The sequence below is a fragment of the Urtica dioica genome, chromosome 10 (assembly GCF_054948205.1).
Source record: "Urtica dioica subsp. dioica isolate 48M chromosome 10, U.dioica_male_clone48M_v1_H2, whole genome shotgun sequence".
NCBI classification, from domain to species: Eukaryota; Viridiplantae; Streptophyta; class Magnoliopsida; order Rosales; family Urticaceae; genus Urtica; species Urtica dioica.
This window is the reverse complement of record NC_142765.1, coordinates 1,641,491-1,660,768: the sequence shown is the minus strand read 5'-3', so window position 1 is coordinate 1,660,768 and position 19,278 is coordinate 1,641,491. Positions and strand designations below refer to the sequence as shown.

Here is a 19,278-nt window from a genome sequence, read left to right as displayed (position 1 = left end):
TCGTTCATGTGATTAAATTTAACATGGTTTGAATGAATTTATATTTTGATATGAAGTTCATGCAATTCAATATATGATTATGTGAATTGTGATTTGTGGTTGATCGTAGAATTTTTGATTCTCGCTTTTCTAGATTTTTTGTACACCCGAAATTCAAAGGGTATAGGATTTTTTGTAAATATTTTATTATTATTATTATTGTTGTAATCCGACGAGCGACGTTCTTGATCACGACGATCGGCGAGAGATGAGACGGACACACAACGAAGAAGCATGACGGACGAAGAAAGCCTCAACGACTACGCCACAAGAAAACTTGTCACAAAATTTTGTGACAAGTTTCGGCCATCCTCTTCTTGCAAGGCCGCGTCCTCGTGGCGGCGGCGGTCCGGTGCAGCCTCAAGTCTAAACTTGACCTAGGTCAAGATTAGAGGATTCATCCGGGCCTCAGCCCGGAAACCCGTGGGCCCACTCATTAAAAAAAAAATTACCGAAAAAAAAAAAATTAAGTTTTTTAAATGTTTTATTTAATTAATTGTATGGGCTGAGCCCTAATGATTTTTATTTAAAACATTACAAAATAAATGATTATGATATCGATTTATTTTAAATGGGAAATTGAAATGGGCCCTTACTTAATTAATTTTTTCGATAAAAATTAGAAAAATTAAATAATTTGATATTGATTTATTTTTCTAAGGGACATAAGAATGGGCCCAATTGAATCCATGGGCCAATAAGATTGGGCTCATCTTGATTTACTTTATAAGAGTCAATTAGGATACGATCAACACAAATCAAACCATGCTTGCTATGCTTGTTTATTTAATTGCTTTGCCATGCTTGTATGCTATAACTTAGATCGTGTATCGTATGTTTATGGTTGTCATGGGCTTTCATTCATTAAAATTATCTAATTGGATTAGGATAGTTAAATAATGAATGAGTTGAACGGATCGGAGAGCTTTGTCACCAAGCCGATAAGAGGCTAAGCTGAGAGGTATTTAAGAAGACCTAGTGTCTCACCTTCTCTACTGGGAGCTTTAAGAAGACCTAGTGAAGGTGGACAAGGCTGTGGTGCCAAACTCGGTTGCACATGGTGGTAAGCGTACTCTACCAAACCATCACGCCAAGAAAGAAGTTCGCTTTGAAACTTCGTCATTTTATAATCCGGGCCAAAACCACGAAAGTAAATGACAAAATCGGCGTATTCCTCGGCGAGTGAATTCAGAATGATTTCAACCCGAGTTGCCTCATCAATCTTTGTGCCCCGAAAGGCAGCTAGGTTCATCCAATCCGGCATGTTTCTCATATAGAGAACTGCGCATTCACCAGACTTCATTTTGTTATCCATAATATACTTCAAGAGATCATAATTCGAAGTCATGCTGAAATTAATAAAATACAAGTACATAAATTACTAATGAAAAGAAAAAACATTCATCATATAAATTTAGGAAATAAAAAACATAATGCATAAGCACGGGGAAAAATACTAAAGATATTAAAAGACCCAGTTTTTTATATTCCAAGGTAATTCGACTAATAGTCACAGTCCGTTTCACTCTGGTGACGTAACGGAGTGCCACCTTCACCAGAAGATTTACCATTAGAGAATGTTCTCGTAATGGAAAGGCCATCACTTATAGTGATTCCTGATGATGATGACATCAGCCCTGAGTCGTGTGAAGGTAATGTACCGTTCACTCACTTACATGTATTAGAAGCATTATATGCTGGAGATTCTCTCTCGTCCTGGATAATTGATTCGGGGACAACTAATCATGTTTGTACAACCTTACAGGTGTTTGACTCGTGGGAGGAACTGAGGGGAGACGAACTACAGCTTAGAGTGGGGAACAGAGAGTCCGTCACGGCTAAAGCTTTAGGAATAGTTCGACTCCGATTTGGAAATAAATATTTGATATTAGATTCAGTTTATTTTATTCCTAGGTTCTGTAGAAACCTGATTTCAGTTTCTGAATTACTTAAACAAAAATTTTCTTTATCTGTGAATGAGAAAACTATGAGTGTTTCTTCAGATGGAAGATTAATATGTGATGCCTTATTATATAATGGTTTATATGTATTAACTCCTGAAAATAAATGTTCATTTAATGCTGAAATGTTTAAAGTAGCTAAACCCACATCTAATAAGAAAATTAAACTGTCTAGTGATGAACAAACCTATTTATGGCACTTAAGACTTGGTCATATAAATATAAAGAGGCTAGAGAGGCTTTCAAGGCTTGGGCCATTGAAACACCTTCAAGTGGGAACTCTGCCTGTTTGTGAATCCTGTATTGAAGGAAAAATGACCAAGCGATCTTTTGCTGGAAAAGGATTAAGAGCCACCGAACCTCTGCAACTTGTTCACTCTGACGTCTGTGGACCAATGAGTGAAGCTGCGAGAGGCGGTTATGAATACTTCGTCACATTTACTGACGACTATTCTAGATATGGTTTCATTTACCTAATGCAACGAAAATCTGAAACTTTTAGTAAGTTCAAAGAATTTCGTGCTTGTGTTGAAAACCAATTGGGTAAGACTATTAAGACCTTTCGATCGGATCGGGGAGGCGAGTTCTTAGACAATGAGTTCACCGATTACTTGCTTGAGCATGGGATTGAGTCGCAATTATCGGCTCCTGGTAACCCTCAACAAAATGGGGTTGCTGAAAGGAGAAATAGAACTTTATTAGACATGGTAAGATCCATGATTAGCTACTCTTCACTTTCAACATCTTTCTGGGGTTATGCATTAAAGACTGCCATGTATATCTTAAATCAAGTTCCTTCAAAATCTGTATCCGAAACACCCAAAATACTATGGAACGGAGCACCTGAAGGTTTGCATCACTTCCGTATTTGGGGTTGTCCCGCTCATGTCTTGAAAAAGAAATCGAGCAAGCTGGAACCAAGAACAAACGTTTGTTTCTTTGTTGGTTATCCAGAAGGGACAAAAGGAGGTATATTTTATGATCCTATTGATAGGAAAACATTCGTTTCAACTCATGCTACTTTTCTTGAAGATGATTATGTTAAAAATCATAAGCCTCGAAGTACAATTATACTCGAGGAAAATGTTAGACCAACCCCGAAGACTAACGTCCAAGGGGATCCATCTCCACCTACAATTGTTGTGAGAGTGGGAGATGAAGAAGAAAACATAAACGTTGGTCCAAGTGCTACACTGCCTCGTCGTAGTGGGAGGGTCTCTAGAGAGCCCGACCGATATCTTGGTTTTGAAGCAAACGTCGTTGCCTTGGATGCGAACGACGACGACCCCGTGTCATTTAATGACGCCATGGTCGACTTGGACAAAGAAAAATGGCTAGAAGCCATGAATCTAGAGATAGAGTCTATGCACTCGAACTCAGTCTGGACTCTTGTAGATGCACCCGAACAAATTAGACCGATTGGGTGCAAGTGGATCTATAAGAGGAAGAAATGAGCTGATGGACGAGTCGAAACCTTTAAGGCTAGACTTGTGGCTAAGGGTTTTACCCAAAGAGAATGAATCGACTACGACGAAACCTTCTCTCCTGTAGCCATGTTTAAATCCATCAGAATTCTTCTGGCCATTGCCGCTCATTACGATTATGAGATTTGGCAAATGGACGTAAAGACGGCATTCTTGAATGGCTATCTGGAAGAAGAAATCTATATGGATCAACCAGACGGATTCATAGAAAAGGGTCAAGAGCACAAGGTTTGCAAATTATTGAAGTCCATTTATGGACTCAAGCAAGCGTCTAGATCCTGGAACCAAAGGTTTGATGAGGTGATCAAGACCTATGGTTTCGAACAAAACCTTTCTGAGCCTTGTGTTTACAAGTACTCGAAGAAAGTAATTGTTTTCTTAGTCCTTTATGTAGACGATATACTCCTTATAGGAAGCGATATTAAAGTAATGTCTGACATAAAGGAGTGGCTGGCAAAGCAATTCCAAATGAAGGATTTGGGGAATGCTGCTTTTGTTCTAGGAATCCAAATCATTCGTGATAGGAAGAACAAACTACTAGCTCTATCTCAAGGTACTTATATAGATAAGGTACTTTCTCGCTTCTCGATGCAAAATGCCCATGGGGTATTATTGCCAATTCGTTCAGGAAAGTTCCTGTCGAAAGAGCAGTGTCCTAAGACACCGCAAGAAGTGGAGGATATGAGTCGAGTTCCATATGCCTCAGCAGTTGGGAGTCTGATGTATGCCATGTTGTGTACTAGACCCGACATATGCTATGCAGTGGGAGTTGTTAGTAGATACCAGTCAAACCCTGGTCAAGAACATTGGATAGCTGTTAAGCATATCCTAAAATATCTTAAGAGAACTAAGACATGATGCTTGTATACACAAGTAATGACTTGGTGATACAAGGATACACTGACTCTGACTTTCAGGCAGACCGTGACATGTTGAAGTCTACGTCTGGATCAGTGTTCACTCTCAATGGAGGAGCGATTGTCTGGAGAAGCATTAAGCAATCTAGTATCGCAGACTCTACTATGGAAGCTGAATATATTGCAGCTTCCGAGGCAGCCAAATAGGCTGTTTGGCTTAAGAATTTCTTAGCCGAACTGGAGGTAGTTCCTAAAATGAACGAGCCTGTGCAACTCCACTGTGATAACACTGGAGCCATCGCAAACTCAAAGGAACCTCGCAGCCATAAGAGAGGAAAGCATATAGAACGAAAATACCACCTTATAAGAGAAATAGTTCGAAGAGGAGACGTGGCAGTCATGAAGATCTCGACGTTAGACAACATTACGGATCCAATGACAAAGGGACTATCTGAACATGTGTTCATGAAACATGTGGGAGGAATGGGCCTTAGATACATGCCATATCTTCTCTAGGTCAAAGTGGGAGATTGTTAGGAATTCTTGCCCACGAGAAGATACTTATGTAAATTCTCGTTGAAATTATTAATAAAATAAAGTTTGACATTTATTATCTATTTGAATTGAAAGCGTTATTTCTTATTTAATAAGATTTATTAAACATTCATTATTCCATAGCCTCCGTATCTAACTGAGTCACGTGCTGGGCACCTGAGTTCGGGCGGTGTGCTAAAACATGGTCGATGACTGATATACGCCTGGAAAACTATATCTAAAGTCATATATGTGGAACACATGGGTGAAGGCTGATCACTATGTGGGAGCATTCTACACTTGTGGTAAGTGTACGACCCGGACATGTCTTGATGTAGATGTGTCGTTTAAGGACCGTTACGACACACTAACCGTGGCCACTATGATGGTCACAGTGAGACTTGATCTAAATCCTGAAGTGATCATAGACACTGGGTTATGTTACTGAGCTCTTTGACTCATTCGCTAAAAGGCTATTCATGCTAATCACGGCTTTTGTCTTGGGAGTTTTCTCAGAGCATAATTCGAGTGGGAAGTGATTTACAGATACGGAATCCAGCCTTCCTGAAAGAAGGTTAATGTTCTCTCACCTAAGGGTTGATTCCAGAACCGATAGATTGCGCGCACTTTCGAAGTAAGTAACGTTCGAAAGAATCTTTCGCTGGGGAAGCAACAATGCTTAGGGCTGATATGTATCAAGAGAAGTATAACGGAAAAATTGACTTCTCTCGATACGGGTTGAACCTGGAGGATCTTGATCACGAACTGACTATATCAGTGGACACTCGTCACGACGAGTAAATATAATTCTAGTATAAAGGAGAGTTCAGTCTTGGCTTACAAGGTGGAGTATTTGACCAAGATTAGACGAATCGATGGACAAAAGAGAAAGGACTATTTCGTCTTTTTCATCGGATTTGTTAAGCTTCTATTACTAGATCCATAGTCCCCGATTCGGCTCTGATAAAGGCGGATAAGAACTTTCGTATAATAATGTTTATCATTATTAATCTCACTTGCTGTAATTGTGATTGACAGCATTAATTCTGGAAAACGGGTATTCGCAGAATTAAATAAATATTTATGGTAGAATTGTTTATTTATTGTTTGATCAAGTAAATAAACAATTATTAATTATTTGTTTATTGTTGGACCAAGTAAATAAATGATTAATTGGGTTTTAAGCAATTGGGCCTTGCACACATGAAAAATCGAATTAGGGTTTCGGCATTAGAAGTTGCGCAAATCCCTAGGCCGTGTGCCTCCAAATTCGATTTTCATAATATTGGTATTTACCAATATTTTCTCTTTAGTTGTTTAAATAAAGGAGAGAGAATAATATAAGATATTTTCCTATATTTTCTCCTTATTTAAAGGAGAGTATTTAGGAGAATATTTAGGAGAATATTTAGGAGAATAATATATTCTCCTTTATTATCTCACTGAATAAATTATTCTCTATTTAAATATCCCATAGATATTGATCTGATGGATGAGAGAAAAAGTAGGATTCACTTGTTGAGATCCAATGGCCTAGATTAAATCCTCTAGTGTGAACACAATAAAAGGAAATAAAATATTCTGGAAGATTCCATGAATATCTCCTTTTAACTACTATAAATAGGGGTTCATGAGAAGGCAAAAATTAAGGTTTTTGACCTAATAATTTCGTGCACTCTAGGCTACCTTAGCCGTGCAAAACAGCCTCTCCCTCCCCTCGGAAATTCGTTTCCATTCTTAGTAAAATAAGAGCGAGATCTCGAAACACCTAGTTTCGTGATCTAGTGAGATAAAGATTGTGCCCACTCATCTTTCTTATTCGTCTCGGAGATTACGTTTCGGAAGACTAAGGTGTCATCACATCGAGTCCTTGAAGAAGGAGTTCTTTGTTGGATCGTGTGGAAGCTTGTATGTTCAAGACGAAGACGGATTGTGAAAGCTTTCAGTTCGTGAACCGAAAATCAATGTAAGTACTCGTTCACTCTTGTTTCGGTTGCTTGACTTATATGCTCTCTCATAATATTAATTAACGTAAATCTAGATCTTGTCATATAATCATTCAATTAATTAGCTCATGATTAGCGTAATTAATTACTTTTCCGCATTTATATGGTTATATGGGGGAATCATCCCCGACATATATATATATATATATATATATATATATATATATATATATATATAGAAAATGCCTAATTTGCCACAAATTTCATAACATTTTCTCACTTTCCACCAAAATGCTAATTTTTCCCAAAATGTCACATCTATGTCTGACATGGTCGCAGAAGCTAGGTCAACACCAATAAAAAAAAACGCAAGAAGCGATAAAAACAAATGCTTATTTGTATCATTTTGAATTGGCTTATTTATCGTATGTCCATGGATGTTTGTTAGCATGCATTATTGCTTTCATTTTCTTAAATTGTAGTGACATTAAATTGTGTTTTATTATCTCTACTATCAATTACGCGGCTCTACTTACGTGTAGAGAAACTCTAATTATCGTTAGATTATTCAGCTCTGATGGTCATTAGAACAAATCTACTCTCCTAGTAGATCCATATAAAACTTGAAAACTATGTGAAAAAAACTACTTGGTAATTCTACTGATGAGTAGAGAAACTCTAATGATCAGTAGAGTATTCAGCTCTAACGCTCATTAGAGCAAATCTACTCTCCTAGTAGAGCCATATAAAACTTTAATTATATGTGAAAAAAAAACTACTCGGTAACTCTACTGATGAGTAGAGAAACTCTAATGATCAGTAGAGTATTCAGTTCTAACGGTCATTAGAGCAAATCTACTCTCCTAGCATAACCATAGAAAACTCAAAAAAATATTATATATGAATCTAATTCTAATAAATTTGTCATTAATATTATAGATGAACCTAATTCTAATTAATTGTTCGCTAATTTTAATTAAATATATCATAGGACACATATTATACATGAAGCTCATTAATTTTAAATTATTCATATGACTTTGTTATTCTACATGAAATAACTCATTCTAATAAATTTGTCATTAATATTATAGATGAATCTAATTCTAATTAATTGGTCACTAATTTTAATTAAATATATCATAGGACACATATTATAGATAAAGCTTATTAATTTTAAATTATTCATGACTTTATTATTCTATATGAAACTAACTAATTTTAATAAATTTGTCATTTATGTTATAGATTATTCTAATTAAATTTCGCTAATTTTAATTAAATATATCATAGGACACATATTATAGATGAAGCTTATTAATTTTAAATTATTCATATAACTTTGTTATTCTACACGAAACTTACTAATTCTAATAAATTTGTCATTAATATTATAGATGAATCTAATTCTAATTAATTGTTTACTAAAAAAAGTTTCTTCCGTTGCTTGATTTTTCGGCAAAAAAAGAACAAATGAAATAAATTATTTATAGAACACTAGAAATAAAATCAATCACTAAGTTTGAATATTCATATGAACAGAACAAATGAATACACCAAAAGAATCTATATCTTGTGGGAGAATGAATGAATAGACATTGAATCAATCTCTTAGCTGTATCTCAAGAATGAACTCCATAGCTGGATCCATTACCTCCATGTCTGTGGAGAGTTTTGGAATCAAATGTCAAAAACTCTGAGATACTATTTTTGCTGCTACCATATGTAATATATTATTTGCATCTTAACTGATATTAATAAAAACATAAACACATGAAAGTAAAGATCTTTAGTGTACTATATGTTTCAAACCGTAACATTGGAGTTCAAATATAGAAACAAAGTGATCTAGACATGAAAAGGTAGTTAATATATGGTAGAACAATTTTGGATAATAGTATTACCTGCGTGGCTTTAGACCGTTGAAGAACAGAAGCGAAAGGTAGATGAGACTGAACAAATGTTGAACCAAAGAAAGTATATATCGGACACGCTGCTTCACTTGCTTCTCTGTGTTACATACACACAAACATACATAAAAACGATACACGAGATTTGAGTATGGTGTTTGGTGTGAATATCAAGTATCGAACAACCATTTACGAACTCGTGAAGTTTGAACCATAGAGAGAATCCGATGATTATGAGCCATCCGAAAACCCCAAAAATTCCAATATTCAACTAACCCATAAATCCAATTTGAAAAGAAATTAAAAGGACTCGGGTTTTACCTCAGCTCTCCACGCTTGAGCTTTGGTCGGACTGTACCTCGCCGCCCTCATCCTCCGCGCGCCACCGGTGTCTCTCGGCCCACTTTTATCTCTTCTCCTCGTGCTCTCTCTCTCTCTCTCCGCTCACTCTCACTCTGCCTCTCACTCACCCCACGCCTCTCTTTCTCTCTCTCTTGGCCGGAATTTTTTTTTCTCTCCTGGTTCTACTGGTCGGGTGGTCTTCTCGTTCCTTGTTGTGCTAGGTCTCTTGGGCAGGAGAGGTGACAGAGCGGGAGAAGTTTTCTATTTTCTTTTTAATTAAAAAAACAAGGTTAAAATGATGGGCATATAAGTAATTTTGATGTATTGGACTGTAAAAATATATGGAAAAGAAAATAAAAATGAGATGAAGGTATAGAATTAAAACAAACTTTTTATAAATGCAATGAGCTAATTTTCTCGGGTATTTAATGATATTCCCGTGGTCCCGCCCACGTTTTTTTAAAAAAAAAAACTATTGAGAGAGAGAGAGAGATAGTGGGGATTAGATTTTAGGTTTTGCCAATCTTTGTAAGAGATAGATACAAATGATAGACTTCTAATTTTGTATAATAATACACGTATGTTGTGTACATAAAAGTTTTAATAAAAACAAATATAAAAAAAAAAATTGTTGTTTTGCTTTAGAGTTGGTTAAAACACTTGCTACAATGATATTGTACCAAGTTTTAGTATATACGTGACGTTATTTTTTATTCCTTTATAGAAGTGATCAACGCGCCTAATAGTTTCATAAGATCAGTCAAAATGTATATATAATTGTTCAAGAAATGGATCTCGATATATAAATTTATAGACTACTCTCAATTTATTATGCTCTTGAGCACTTTTGCAAGGTATCCTTTTGTCTATCTAGGGTAAGCAATTCATACACTTTTAAATGTAAATTGCAACGGTAAACAAACTCAAGAGGATAATTTAATAGATAAGCTAAAATAAGATCCATGTATATTCGTTACTTTTATACATAACAATTATATATATATAAAAATAAAGAAAGGCAGATAAGCTAAATTAGGATCCATGTATATATGTAGATAATCTATATATTGTATTGAATAGTCAGAGATCAAGCGTGAGAAAAAAGTGAAGGTCATGTATATCAATTTCGTTGAGCGCAATCGTATCATGAATACTAATATCAGATTGAGACCTACTCTCTCTCTTTCTCATATGAAAATCTGGTGCACATCGAGGTCCTTGGTACAAATTTGACCGCGGATGACGTCGTTCTTCCACTCTCCAATGTAGCGTTGTTGCTGGCCATGTTTCCGGTCGGAGCTTCACGAGCTGCGATAAGTGTCCCCGCCGGTCACTCTGCTTGACCAGAAAAATCTTCCCTTGCTGGAGGCTTTTCCCCGAGGCCACTCTCCCTCGTAAAATCAACCATCGGTCCAGGGGTACTATCCAGATCCGTATATTTGTATTTATGCAATCGGATCGATATATTTGTGTTTATTTTGTTATCCTCTTTTATGAAAACTATTATTTTTGTGTTTGTTTGCGTTAATTTTGGTATATGTATGTAAATTTATGTTAACTATGGTATTTTTTTTTCTATGCTTATTTGTGTTAATGTCCGTACATTTGTTCAAAAACACAGCCTGAATTAATCTTGGAGCGTACGACGCAATCTTCGAATGCCACATTGAAGAGAAGAGTCGGAGCAGAGAGACAGATGCACATAGTTAATGGAGAGAGAGAGAGAATTAAGGAATGATTGATCATTAAACGTGGCTATGGTCAACTCATTTAATGACTCGTTTTTTTATTTTTAATGCTGAAATATTTCATGAATGGTATTTTGGAGATTTGAACCTTACTAAATTTTTTTTTATATCTATCTTGCAAAATTAACAAAATTTTGACTATTTAGCAAAATTTAAGTTTGTTATTGGCTAGTTAGCTATAGAATTATAAAGTAGCCAACGTTTAAAGATTTTAAGTAAAATAGCCAATTTTGATGATGTGGCAAATAATTCAAAGCCCATCAAATAATAAGCCAAGTAAAAATCTAATGAAGCAAAAAAAATATTTCTTGTATTCAATAAAAGCCTGTTCATGACAGCGCTTGTAATATTAAGTTTGACAAAAAAATGCAACGAATTCTTGTTCTTAGCGCATACGGCACTAAGCATAAATAATTTCTATATACCGTTTAATTTCTCTATTATATATATATATATACACACGCGCATCAGACCAAAAAAAATGTCTCTCTAACAATTGACACCACACTGAGTCCCTTTCGCGGCGGCTTTTGTGGCGTCGGACGTGAAGGGGTCGATCCGGACCCACAGGAGAGAGAAGATCGAGGCGAGAAGGATCGACCACACGATGACGATCGTGGGTGTCCGGTTCTGGCGGCCCAAGAGACCCTTCAAGAACGGGTAGAGATGTACGATGACCCAAAAGGCGAAGAAGAGCTTCCCGAAGAGCGGGCCCCACGACTGGTATCCGCTGTTGATGGCGTAGGAGACTCCGGCGACGATTCCGACCAAGTTGAGGATGAGGACTGTGGTGGGAGGGATTAGGAGAGAGGTCCACTTGAAGACGTAGAGCTCGGCAAAGTCTCCGTCCTCGTCCGAGGCCTTTGACGTGACCGTGAAGTTCGTGTCGATCCCGGCAAGGACTTTCAGGAGCCCTTGGAAGACCGCGAAGAGATGGGCCGAGGTTCCTCCGATGACCCAGAACTGCTCGTTTCTCCACCAGTCCTCGATGCTCACTCCGCTCCACCTCAGCTCGAGAATCCCCGTCGAGAAGATCGAGACGAAGAGCAGAATGAACCACATACTAGCAAAGTTGCTTATCTGCCATTGACGAGGAAAAAAAAAAAGGGAAGGGAAGGGAAAGGAAAGGAATGAAAATCAGTTACTTAATCCTATTTTTTTTTTTCAAAAAATTGGCTACGTAAGCCACCTAAACTATAGTAATTGTAAATTAGTCAACATTTAGTAAATACTTTGTAAATAGTCAACTTGCATACGTGGCAGCCTATTAACTACCTAAAATATATGTTTGGCTGTGTTAAATAAGTCTTTTACTAATCTGTTAATAAGTCTACTTGGCTATTTACAAGAAATTAACCAAAGGTGGGCTATATCTCAATTTACTATATCCGTGTGACTATATAACTTAATTAGGAATGACAACGGGTACGGGTTTTAGCGGGTACACCAATACCGGTACCCGTACCCGCCTATTAAAATACCCGTGAACCCGTACCCGTTAACCCGGTTTTCCCAACGGGGCGGATAATGGGTATACCCGCCGGGTGACAGGTGCCAAAATTGAGCACCCGCTAACCCGTTAACCCGTTTAAAAAAAATAAAAAAATAATTTTTAATAAGAATCAAAACAACCTACTCATTATGATGTAATCTAATGTTTTCTTAAAAAAAAATATCTAGTTTTTTTCCATAAAAATAATTAACGGGCGGGTCAGCGGGTTAACATTTTCGCTACCCGACCCGTACCCGCTAAAATACTAACGGGTAATACTTGTTAGCCCGTTAACTCATTTTGAACGGGTATTACCCGACCCGTTAAGATCAGGTAACGAACGGGCTAACGGGTTTCGGGTAAAAAATGCCATCCCTAAACTTAATAACCCATTTTTTTTTTCTGTTTTTTTAACCTATCGATGGTTACCTCGGGGATGATAAATTTTCCGGTGAGAAGGCAAAACGCGGGAAGTGCACAGTAGAGAAGCAGCGGGATGGAAGTGATGGGATAGACGATGGTGTTGATGTACGCGAGTCGCTCCAAAACTCTCAGCCTCCCATTATAGCCGTACCAAATTGGACAATGCCTGCTAAGCATGATTTCGATTGAACCCAATGCCCATCGAAGCACTTGGTTCAAACGATCAGAAAGATTGATCGGAGCCGATCCCTTGAATGCCGGGCGGGGAGGCATACAGTAGACCGAAATCCAACCGCGGGCGTGCATTTTAAACCCAGTCAAAATATCTTCTGTCACAGAACCATAGATCCATCCAATCTGTGTTTCAAAACCAAACCTTTTTCCCTCAGTATATAACTCGGGGGGAAAAAATAATAATAATAATAATTTGCAATTAAAACTCACCTCTTTTCCCCACTCAGTCTTGTCTTCGTATCCACAGCTAATAACATGGATTGCTTCTTTTAAGAGTGTGGCCGGATTAGTTGTTGGCGGAATTCCTCCTTGTTCCATGAAAGTCGCCGAAATGAATACCGGAGATTGTCCAAAGCGCTTTTCTAAGCTCTTCTGAGACATAAGAAGCGCACCTTCCTCATCATAACCTGCACAAGATAGAAACTTCGTCAACATTTTCCGTATCTCAGTACGCAATATGCATTGTAGACGTCACTTTCTCCTTTGACGACAAAATTTCTGGGGAAGTAAAAAAGATTTAATGCGAAAATGATGAAGCTAGTAGAAAACGAGTTCCGATAAAACTAACCTTCGACACCGTCGTCAATGTCTTCCATGTTGAAAATCGGTATAGTAGACTCGGTTCTTTTAGCTGCTCTCTTTTTGTCGATGTATTTTTTGTTCTTTCCCTTCTTTCTCGAACCACAACAGCTCTTGATGATAATGTTTGGCTCCAAATCTTCCTCGGATAAAACCGGATCATACCCGTAAAGAGCTTGCCTGTTGAAACAACATCCAGTTCCCACATAGACTGGACCCTGAATTCCATCCAGCCCTTTCAAGTTGATCTGGAAATGAAAGCGAAAATGATATCAGAATATATATATGGCACTGAGCGAAGTGAAATCCGAGGTTGTCGGGTGTTCAAGAGGTCAACTTGAACATACATCAAAAAAGACAATATTGCGATTCGCGTATCGATCGTGCAAGTCAATGCCATCGAATCGCTGGGGGAACTGTACGTAACAGGTCTTCTTGCTGTAAGCTGGGTCCATCATGAAACACATTGCCTCTTTAATAGCTTTGCTGTTATTGAAGTAGTGATCACAATCCACATTCAGCAGATACGCACCGTTGGTCAAAACAGCAGAGACCCGGATCTGTAGATAATCAGAACAGTTCGAACAAATACTTGAGATGCTATTAACAACAATATGTCTAATTTTCATCCATGTAACAGTTCGTAAAACCAGCGTGAGTTTTGAATGGATATCATCAGATAAATTTCTTTAAACAATTTAAAAAAGAACGAACCAGTGCATTCATTGCTCCGGCTTTCTTGTGATGCTGGAAGCCGGGTCTCTTCTCACGAGAAACATAAACAAGTCGAGGCAATTCATTGCCATCAGTATCAAGTCCCCCACTATGTCCTAAGAACACCTGTTCATGAACAGAAAATTCTCTCAAGAAAACGCGAGATGAGTGAATATCGTATCGATAATTGATGTACTGTATGTACCTGAATCATTCCTGGGTGATCCCTAGAGTTGTTACCGGGCCACGGAGTGCCATCCTGCATTGTCCAACCTTCCTCTGGCATCTTTTGTGCTTTCGCAACAAGAGCATTAATCCGAACCTTGAATTCTTCGTACTCTCTCTGAAATCCAAAAACAAAACATATCCACCTTAACCGATGAGTTCATGACATTCCAGGATAAGTTATATAAATAACATACTCGGACATGGGAGCAAGAGAGCTTAAATATACAAATTTATTATCTTTATCACATTGACAATATTTTTCTGACATAAGCCCGAATATCAATGAATTTGAAGGCACCCAGACAGTATTTCCTTCACAAAATTGCATATATTGTTTAAAATCAACCTCAATAAAAAAAAAATACACATAAGTTACCTTCATTGCTCGACGTTCCTTCACAAAAGAAGGCTGTATCTTGTCCTTCAAGTAATCAATCTTTTGAGCAAAATAAAACTCAGGAGCCCTGGGTTCAATACTGTGTTTCTTACAAAAGGGCACCCATTTTCTTGCAAACTCGGCGGTTTCGGATAGAGATTCAAAGGTTAGCATTGCTGAACCATCGTCTGATACATAGCACGAGACCTTGTCGACTGGGTAATCCACAGCAAGTATGGACAAAACAGTGTTTGCTGTGACTAGTGGAGGCTCTTTGAGGGGATCGACAGTACTGACAAACACATCTACAGGTGCTAGCTGTGATGGCTCACCTTCACGATCAAACCTGTAGAAATAGAAAAACATCACCGTTGACACAGCCATAAGATTACTTCCTATTTTTTAACACATTCGGACGGTGAAAATAAAGTTTGCCTACCTCAGTGCAAGCCTATCCAGATAGGTCTCACGGTTAATAGGATACCATTTCGGAAATTGATCGAGCAGCCAAGATAAGGCAAACCAGATCTCGCAGATAACCGATATCAGCCACAATACGTACGCGTCTTTCACCGGATGAGTGGCCCGGTATTGCAAGAAAAAACCCAAAATAATAAGCCGAAGTATGATGACAATACGATAAGGAGTCAGATGAGATGAAGGAATGGGAACAATGCGACTCATTGGCTGTCTAGGATCATCAGCCCTGAAATTGACAAACAAACAAAACAAAAAAAAAATGACTCAAAAAGTTAACACCGTGATAGTAGAGCAACTTTGAGATAATCAACTCAAATTAACACTGTTTTGTTTAGGTTATGCTTATGCAAAGAAAAACACTGCAATATAATTAAGAATGAAAATTGCTCACATTTGGAGTTCCTCTCCATTTGAACCAGTGCCTTCCATGTCACCTTTCCCTTCGGAATGCCTGCTCGTCATTTGCATCATATTTTTATCCTGTTTGAGCTTCCAACCTTCAACTCTTTCTTTCCAGTCAACATTTCCAAGCCCGTAAGAGTTCAAGTCCTTCGATGGATCCACAATCCTCACTGGAACTGTAACGAATGAAGTTCCATAATCAATCTCTATTCAAATGATCCTCAGAATCTGCAAGTAAATTATACGAGATTAACAATCGCCCTCATTACCTGGCGTACGAGGATCAACATAAGGAAGGTGTTTATCCCCGGGGCCCAAAGGACCTGATGTAGTCCGAACAGATTGGTTATCAGGCGTAGCACAAGGAATTTCACCAGATACCTGAGTAAAATTGAAGGCACATCACATTCACCGTTAATTTATACCAACACAAACAATGGAGCTATAATTTCACTCTTGTTCGATGCTCTCTTCCCCTAGGTTCTATTATTAGCTGCTAAAAGACCTATATAATTAATGATGACCGACTCTGAAGTATAAACTAACGAGATATCTAATATTAGCGTTAGATGTGTACCAAGTGAACGAAAAATAATGTGCACATTGATTCCAAATTATACAATAAACACCACATAACACTCTTCCCCTAGGTTCTATTTGCTGATAAAGGATCTATATAATACTCTGTTGAAGTATAACCTAACAAGTTATCTATTAAAAGTATTACAACCAACAGAAAAGTGAAGGACAATTTGCTTACCGGCTGCCCGTTAGAGAGGAGGGGAATCGGGTTCTGAGATTCACGTCTAGAGGAAGATGACAGGTCAGCATCGTCTCGCCATCGGCGACTTCCTTGGTCGTAGTTGAACTCGTTCTCCAAATCATCGATGTCGTCTTCATCATCATCTCCATCGACTCGAGGACTCCCTGAAATAAGCAAATATGGTTGGGTTGGGTCATATTCTTCTAAAACAGAATCTCAAAAGTAAAGGTCTTGTTTGGTGGTCCTTTCAAAAAGTGTTTTTCACTTTTTCAGTTAAAAAAATAGGAAAGAAAAGTTGAAAGTGGTGTTTGGTTAAATTTTTCGGGTAAAATTTTTAAAAAATTTTGAAAATTGTTTTGAAAAAAGGTAAAGGAAATTGAAAACAAGCCCAATGTGTTTTTCGAAATTATTTCTCGCGTGTACTCTGTCATTCCTCTCTCATTGTCGGGAAAAAAAAAGCTGAAGAGTCTTTTCCTTCGTCTGTGCTTGCAGGTAGCCCCGAGGTGAAGAAGAAGAAGACGAGGGTTAGAGATTGATAATGGTGGTTCGATGGTTGATTCTCGATTGTGTGGATGTTCGTTCGTTTTTTTTTTCTTCTGTGTTGCAGGTGGATGAGCGCGCGGGAGAAGAGAAGCAGAGGAAGAAGAAGAAAAGAAAGAAAGAAGAGGAGAAAAGATTGAACGAGCTCTCGGCCACAGAACCAAGCTCGTGAGCAATCTCCGAGCCACAGCTCTTCAGCGCGAGGCCCAGACGAGCTAACCCAGCCGTCTCTCACGTGAACCGCCGCCGTGGAACGAACCCGGGCGCGCGACCGCCGTGAAGGCTGAGCCGCCGCGAGTTGGAGAGGACGCCGGCGAGTGAGAAGGTGAACGCCGGAGGGGTTCAATTCCTCCAGAAACGAGGTGAGGTTTTTTTTCCCGAATTGAAATTCAAGATGTTAGGGTTTGAGGTTTTGGATTTGGGGCTTTTCTTAATCCGAGTTGTTTATGAGTAATTGATTGAGGTTAATGGTTGGTGGAGCTTGATAATCGATGTTGATGATTTGAAATGAAGAAATTGAACTCGAATTTGGTTGGGTTTTGTTGTTATAGTCGTGTGACTTGTCTTGGCTGTGTGTTTGTTATGGCCGTGGGCTTGGTTTTGGCTGTGTGTTTCGGTTTGACTATGTTGTCATGATCTCTGAGCCTCGGGTTGGTTATTGTGTGTGAACGTTTTTGTGTGTTAGCGTTTAGTTACTCGGATTCGGGTTATGTTTACTTGAATTGGTTCGGGTTTGAGATGTCGGGTTTTGGATTTTGGAATTGATACGAGTTTGAAATTGTGAAATTGACTCGTTATCGGATTCGATGACTTGATTACAGATTTGGACGAACGAGCAGGAACCGGCAGAGTCGAAGGCAACGAAGCCGGAGTTTGAAATTTGTTATCATAGTTAAAGCTCGATAAATTCGCGAGTTTTTTAAATCGCTTAGTGCGTTTAAATGCTATTGGATTTGATTATGTGATGTATTTCCTGTATTTAAATAAATTATTTATGATTATTTATTTAACAACGTTTAAGAATTTGATTTGATTCGCTTTGGAATTCTCGGTTACTTTTTATTCGGATCAATTTATTTAAGACTCATAAGCATGGAATCAAGATATTCCTCCGGAGGATATTGAAGGCCAAAGTTCTGAAGGCGTCGGAGGTCAAGGTGCGTCAGAAGTTGGTAGACCGTCGTACACAAGCGCAACTACACAAGCTCGACGTGCACATTCCGAGTTTAGAGATTTTATTGCTCAAGCTATGTGGGATGATTATGCAGAATGATTTCATATTTATGATGATAAAAAAAATTTTGTATTCAATCTAAACAATAATGTCATATTTATATTTTGTGTAGTTAAATTTATGTTTAAAAAAAAAAATTGAGTTAAGAAATTGTTTCCATGTACCAAACAGTTTTCACTTTTCATTTTTTTTAAAAAAAAAGTGAAGTGTACAAAACAGTTTTTCCAGTTTTTTCAATTTCTCAAAAACAAAAATGAAAACTGTACCAAACAGTTTTTTGAAAACAACTACAAAACAGTTTTTCAGTACAACTACAAAAATTAGAAAACAAAAAACAAAAAACAGTTTGAGTTAACTAGCAAACACAACCAAAGATTCTTTCTTTTATTTATATATATGTATGTATATATATACCTTTGAGCCTCTTGTATCTAGTTTTGCACTGTGGACACGCCTGGTTACCGTCTCTTCGCTCGTACTCGTAACAAGGCCGACAAACTGGGAACGCACACTCGTTGCAAGCAACGAACACGTCGCCGATGGAATTCAGTCCCACAGTGTCACCGCAGATCTGACACACTTGGCCATTCACATTCTTCACGGGTTTTGCCTGGCATTACTCAAGGAAAAAAATAAAAGGCGAAATGTAAAATTAAACACTTAAATTTACGGACTCAGATCCAAAGCACTTCAGACACTTTCTCATGCACTTTAAGTGATTAATCATGAAAAATCAACCAGGTCTATGGACAAGAAGAACGTTGAATCCATTATTACTAACCCCGGTCTCGGAATCGTGGCGAATTCGAACGAGCTCGTTCCTGTTGTAAGAGCCGGCGACTAAGCCGGCATTGCCTTGCATGGTTCGTCGATCCCAGCGTTGAAGAAGTGCAGTGATCAAGAGAGAGAGAGAGAGAGAGAGAGAGAGAGTGAATTCTTTGCTTATTCAACACGCCATTTTCTCTACTCTTTCTTCTTCCAGCTATCGTTGC

The 19,278-nt window shown here is 38.1% G+C and overlaps 1 protein-coding gene across 1 annotated transcript; it reads right to left on the bottom strand.

Moving 5' to 3' along the window:
• Window positions 1–11,115: 11,115 nt before the first annotated feature.
• LOC149382919 (cellulose synthase A catalytic subunit 1 [UDP-forming]-like) lies at window positions 11,116–19,278 on the bottom strand. Its single transcript, XM_089628351.1, has 14 exons — window positions 19,068–19,278; window positions 18,701–18,896; window positions 16,510–16,676; window positions 16,019–16,130; window positions 15,739–15,925; window positions 15,307–15,573; window positions 14,868–15,213; window positions 14,469–14,606; window positions 14,264–14,389; window positions 13,897–14,109; window positions 13,539–13,797; window positions 13,181–13,377; window positions 12,743–13,093; window positions 11,116–11,901 (listed from the first exon to the last, which is right to left on the bottom strand). The coding sequence occupies exons 1-14, from the start codon at window positions 19,146–19,148 to the stop codon at window positions 11,311–11,313; spliced, it is 3,231 nt and encodes a 1,076-aa protein (XP_089484477.1). The 5' UTR covers window positions 19,149–19,278; the 3' UTR covers window positions 11,116–11,310.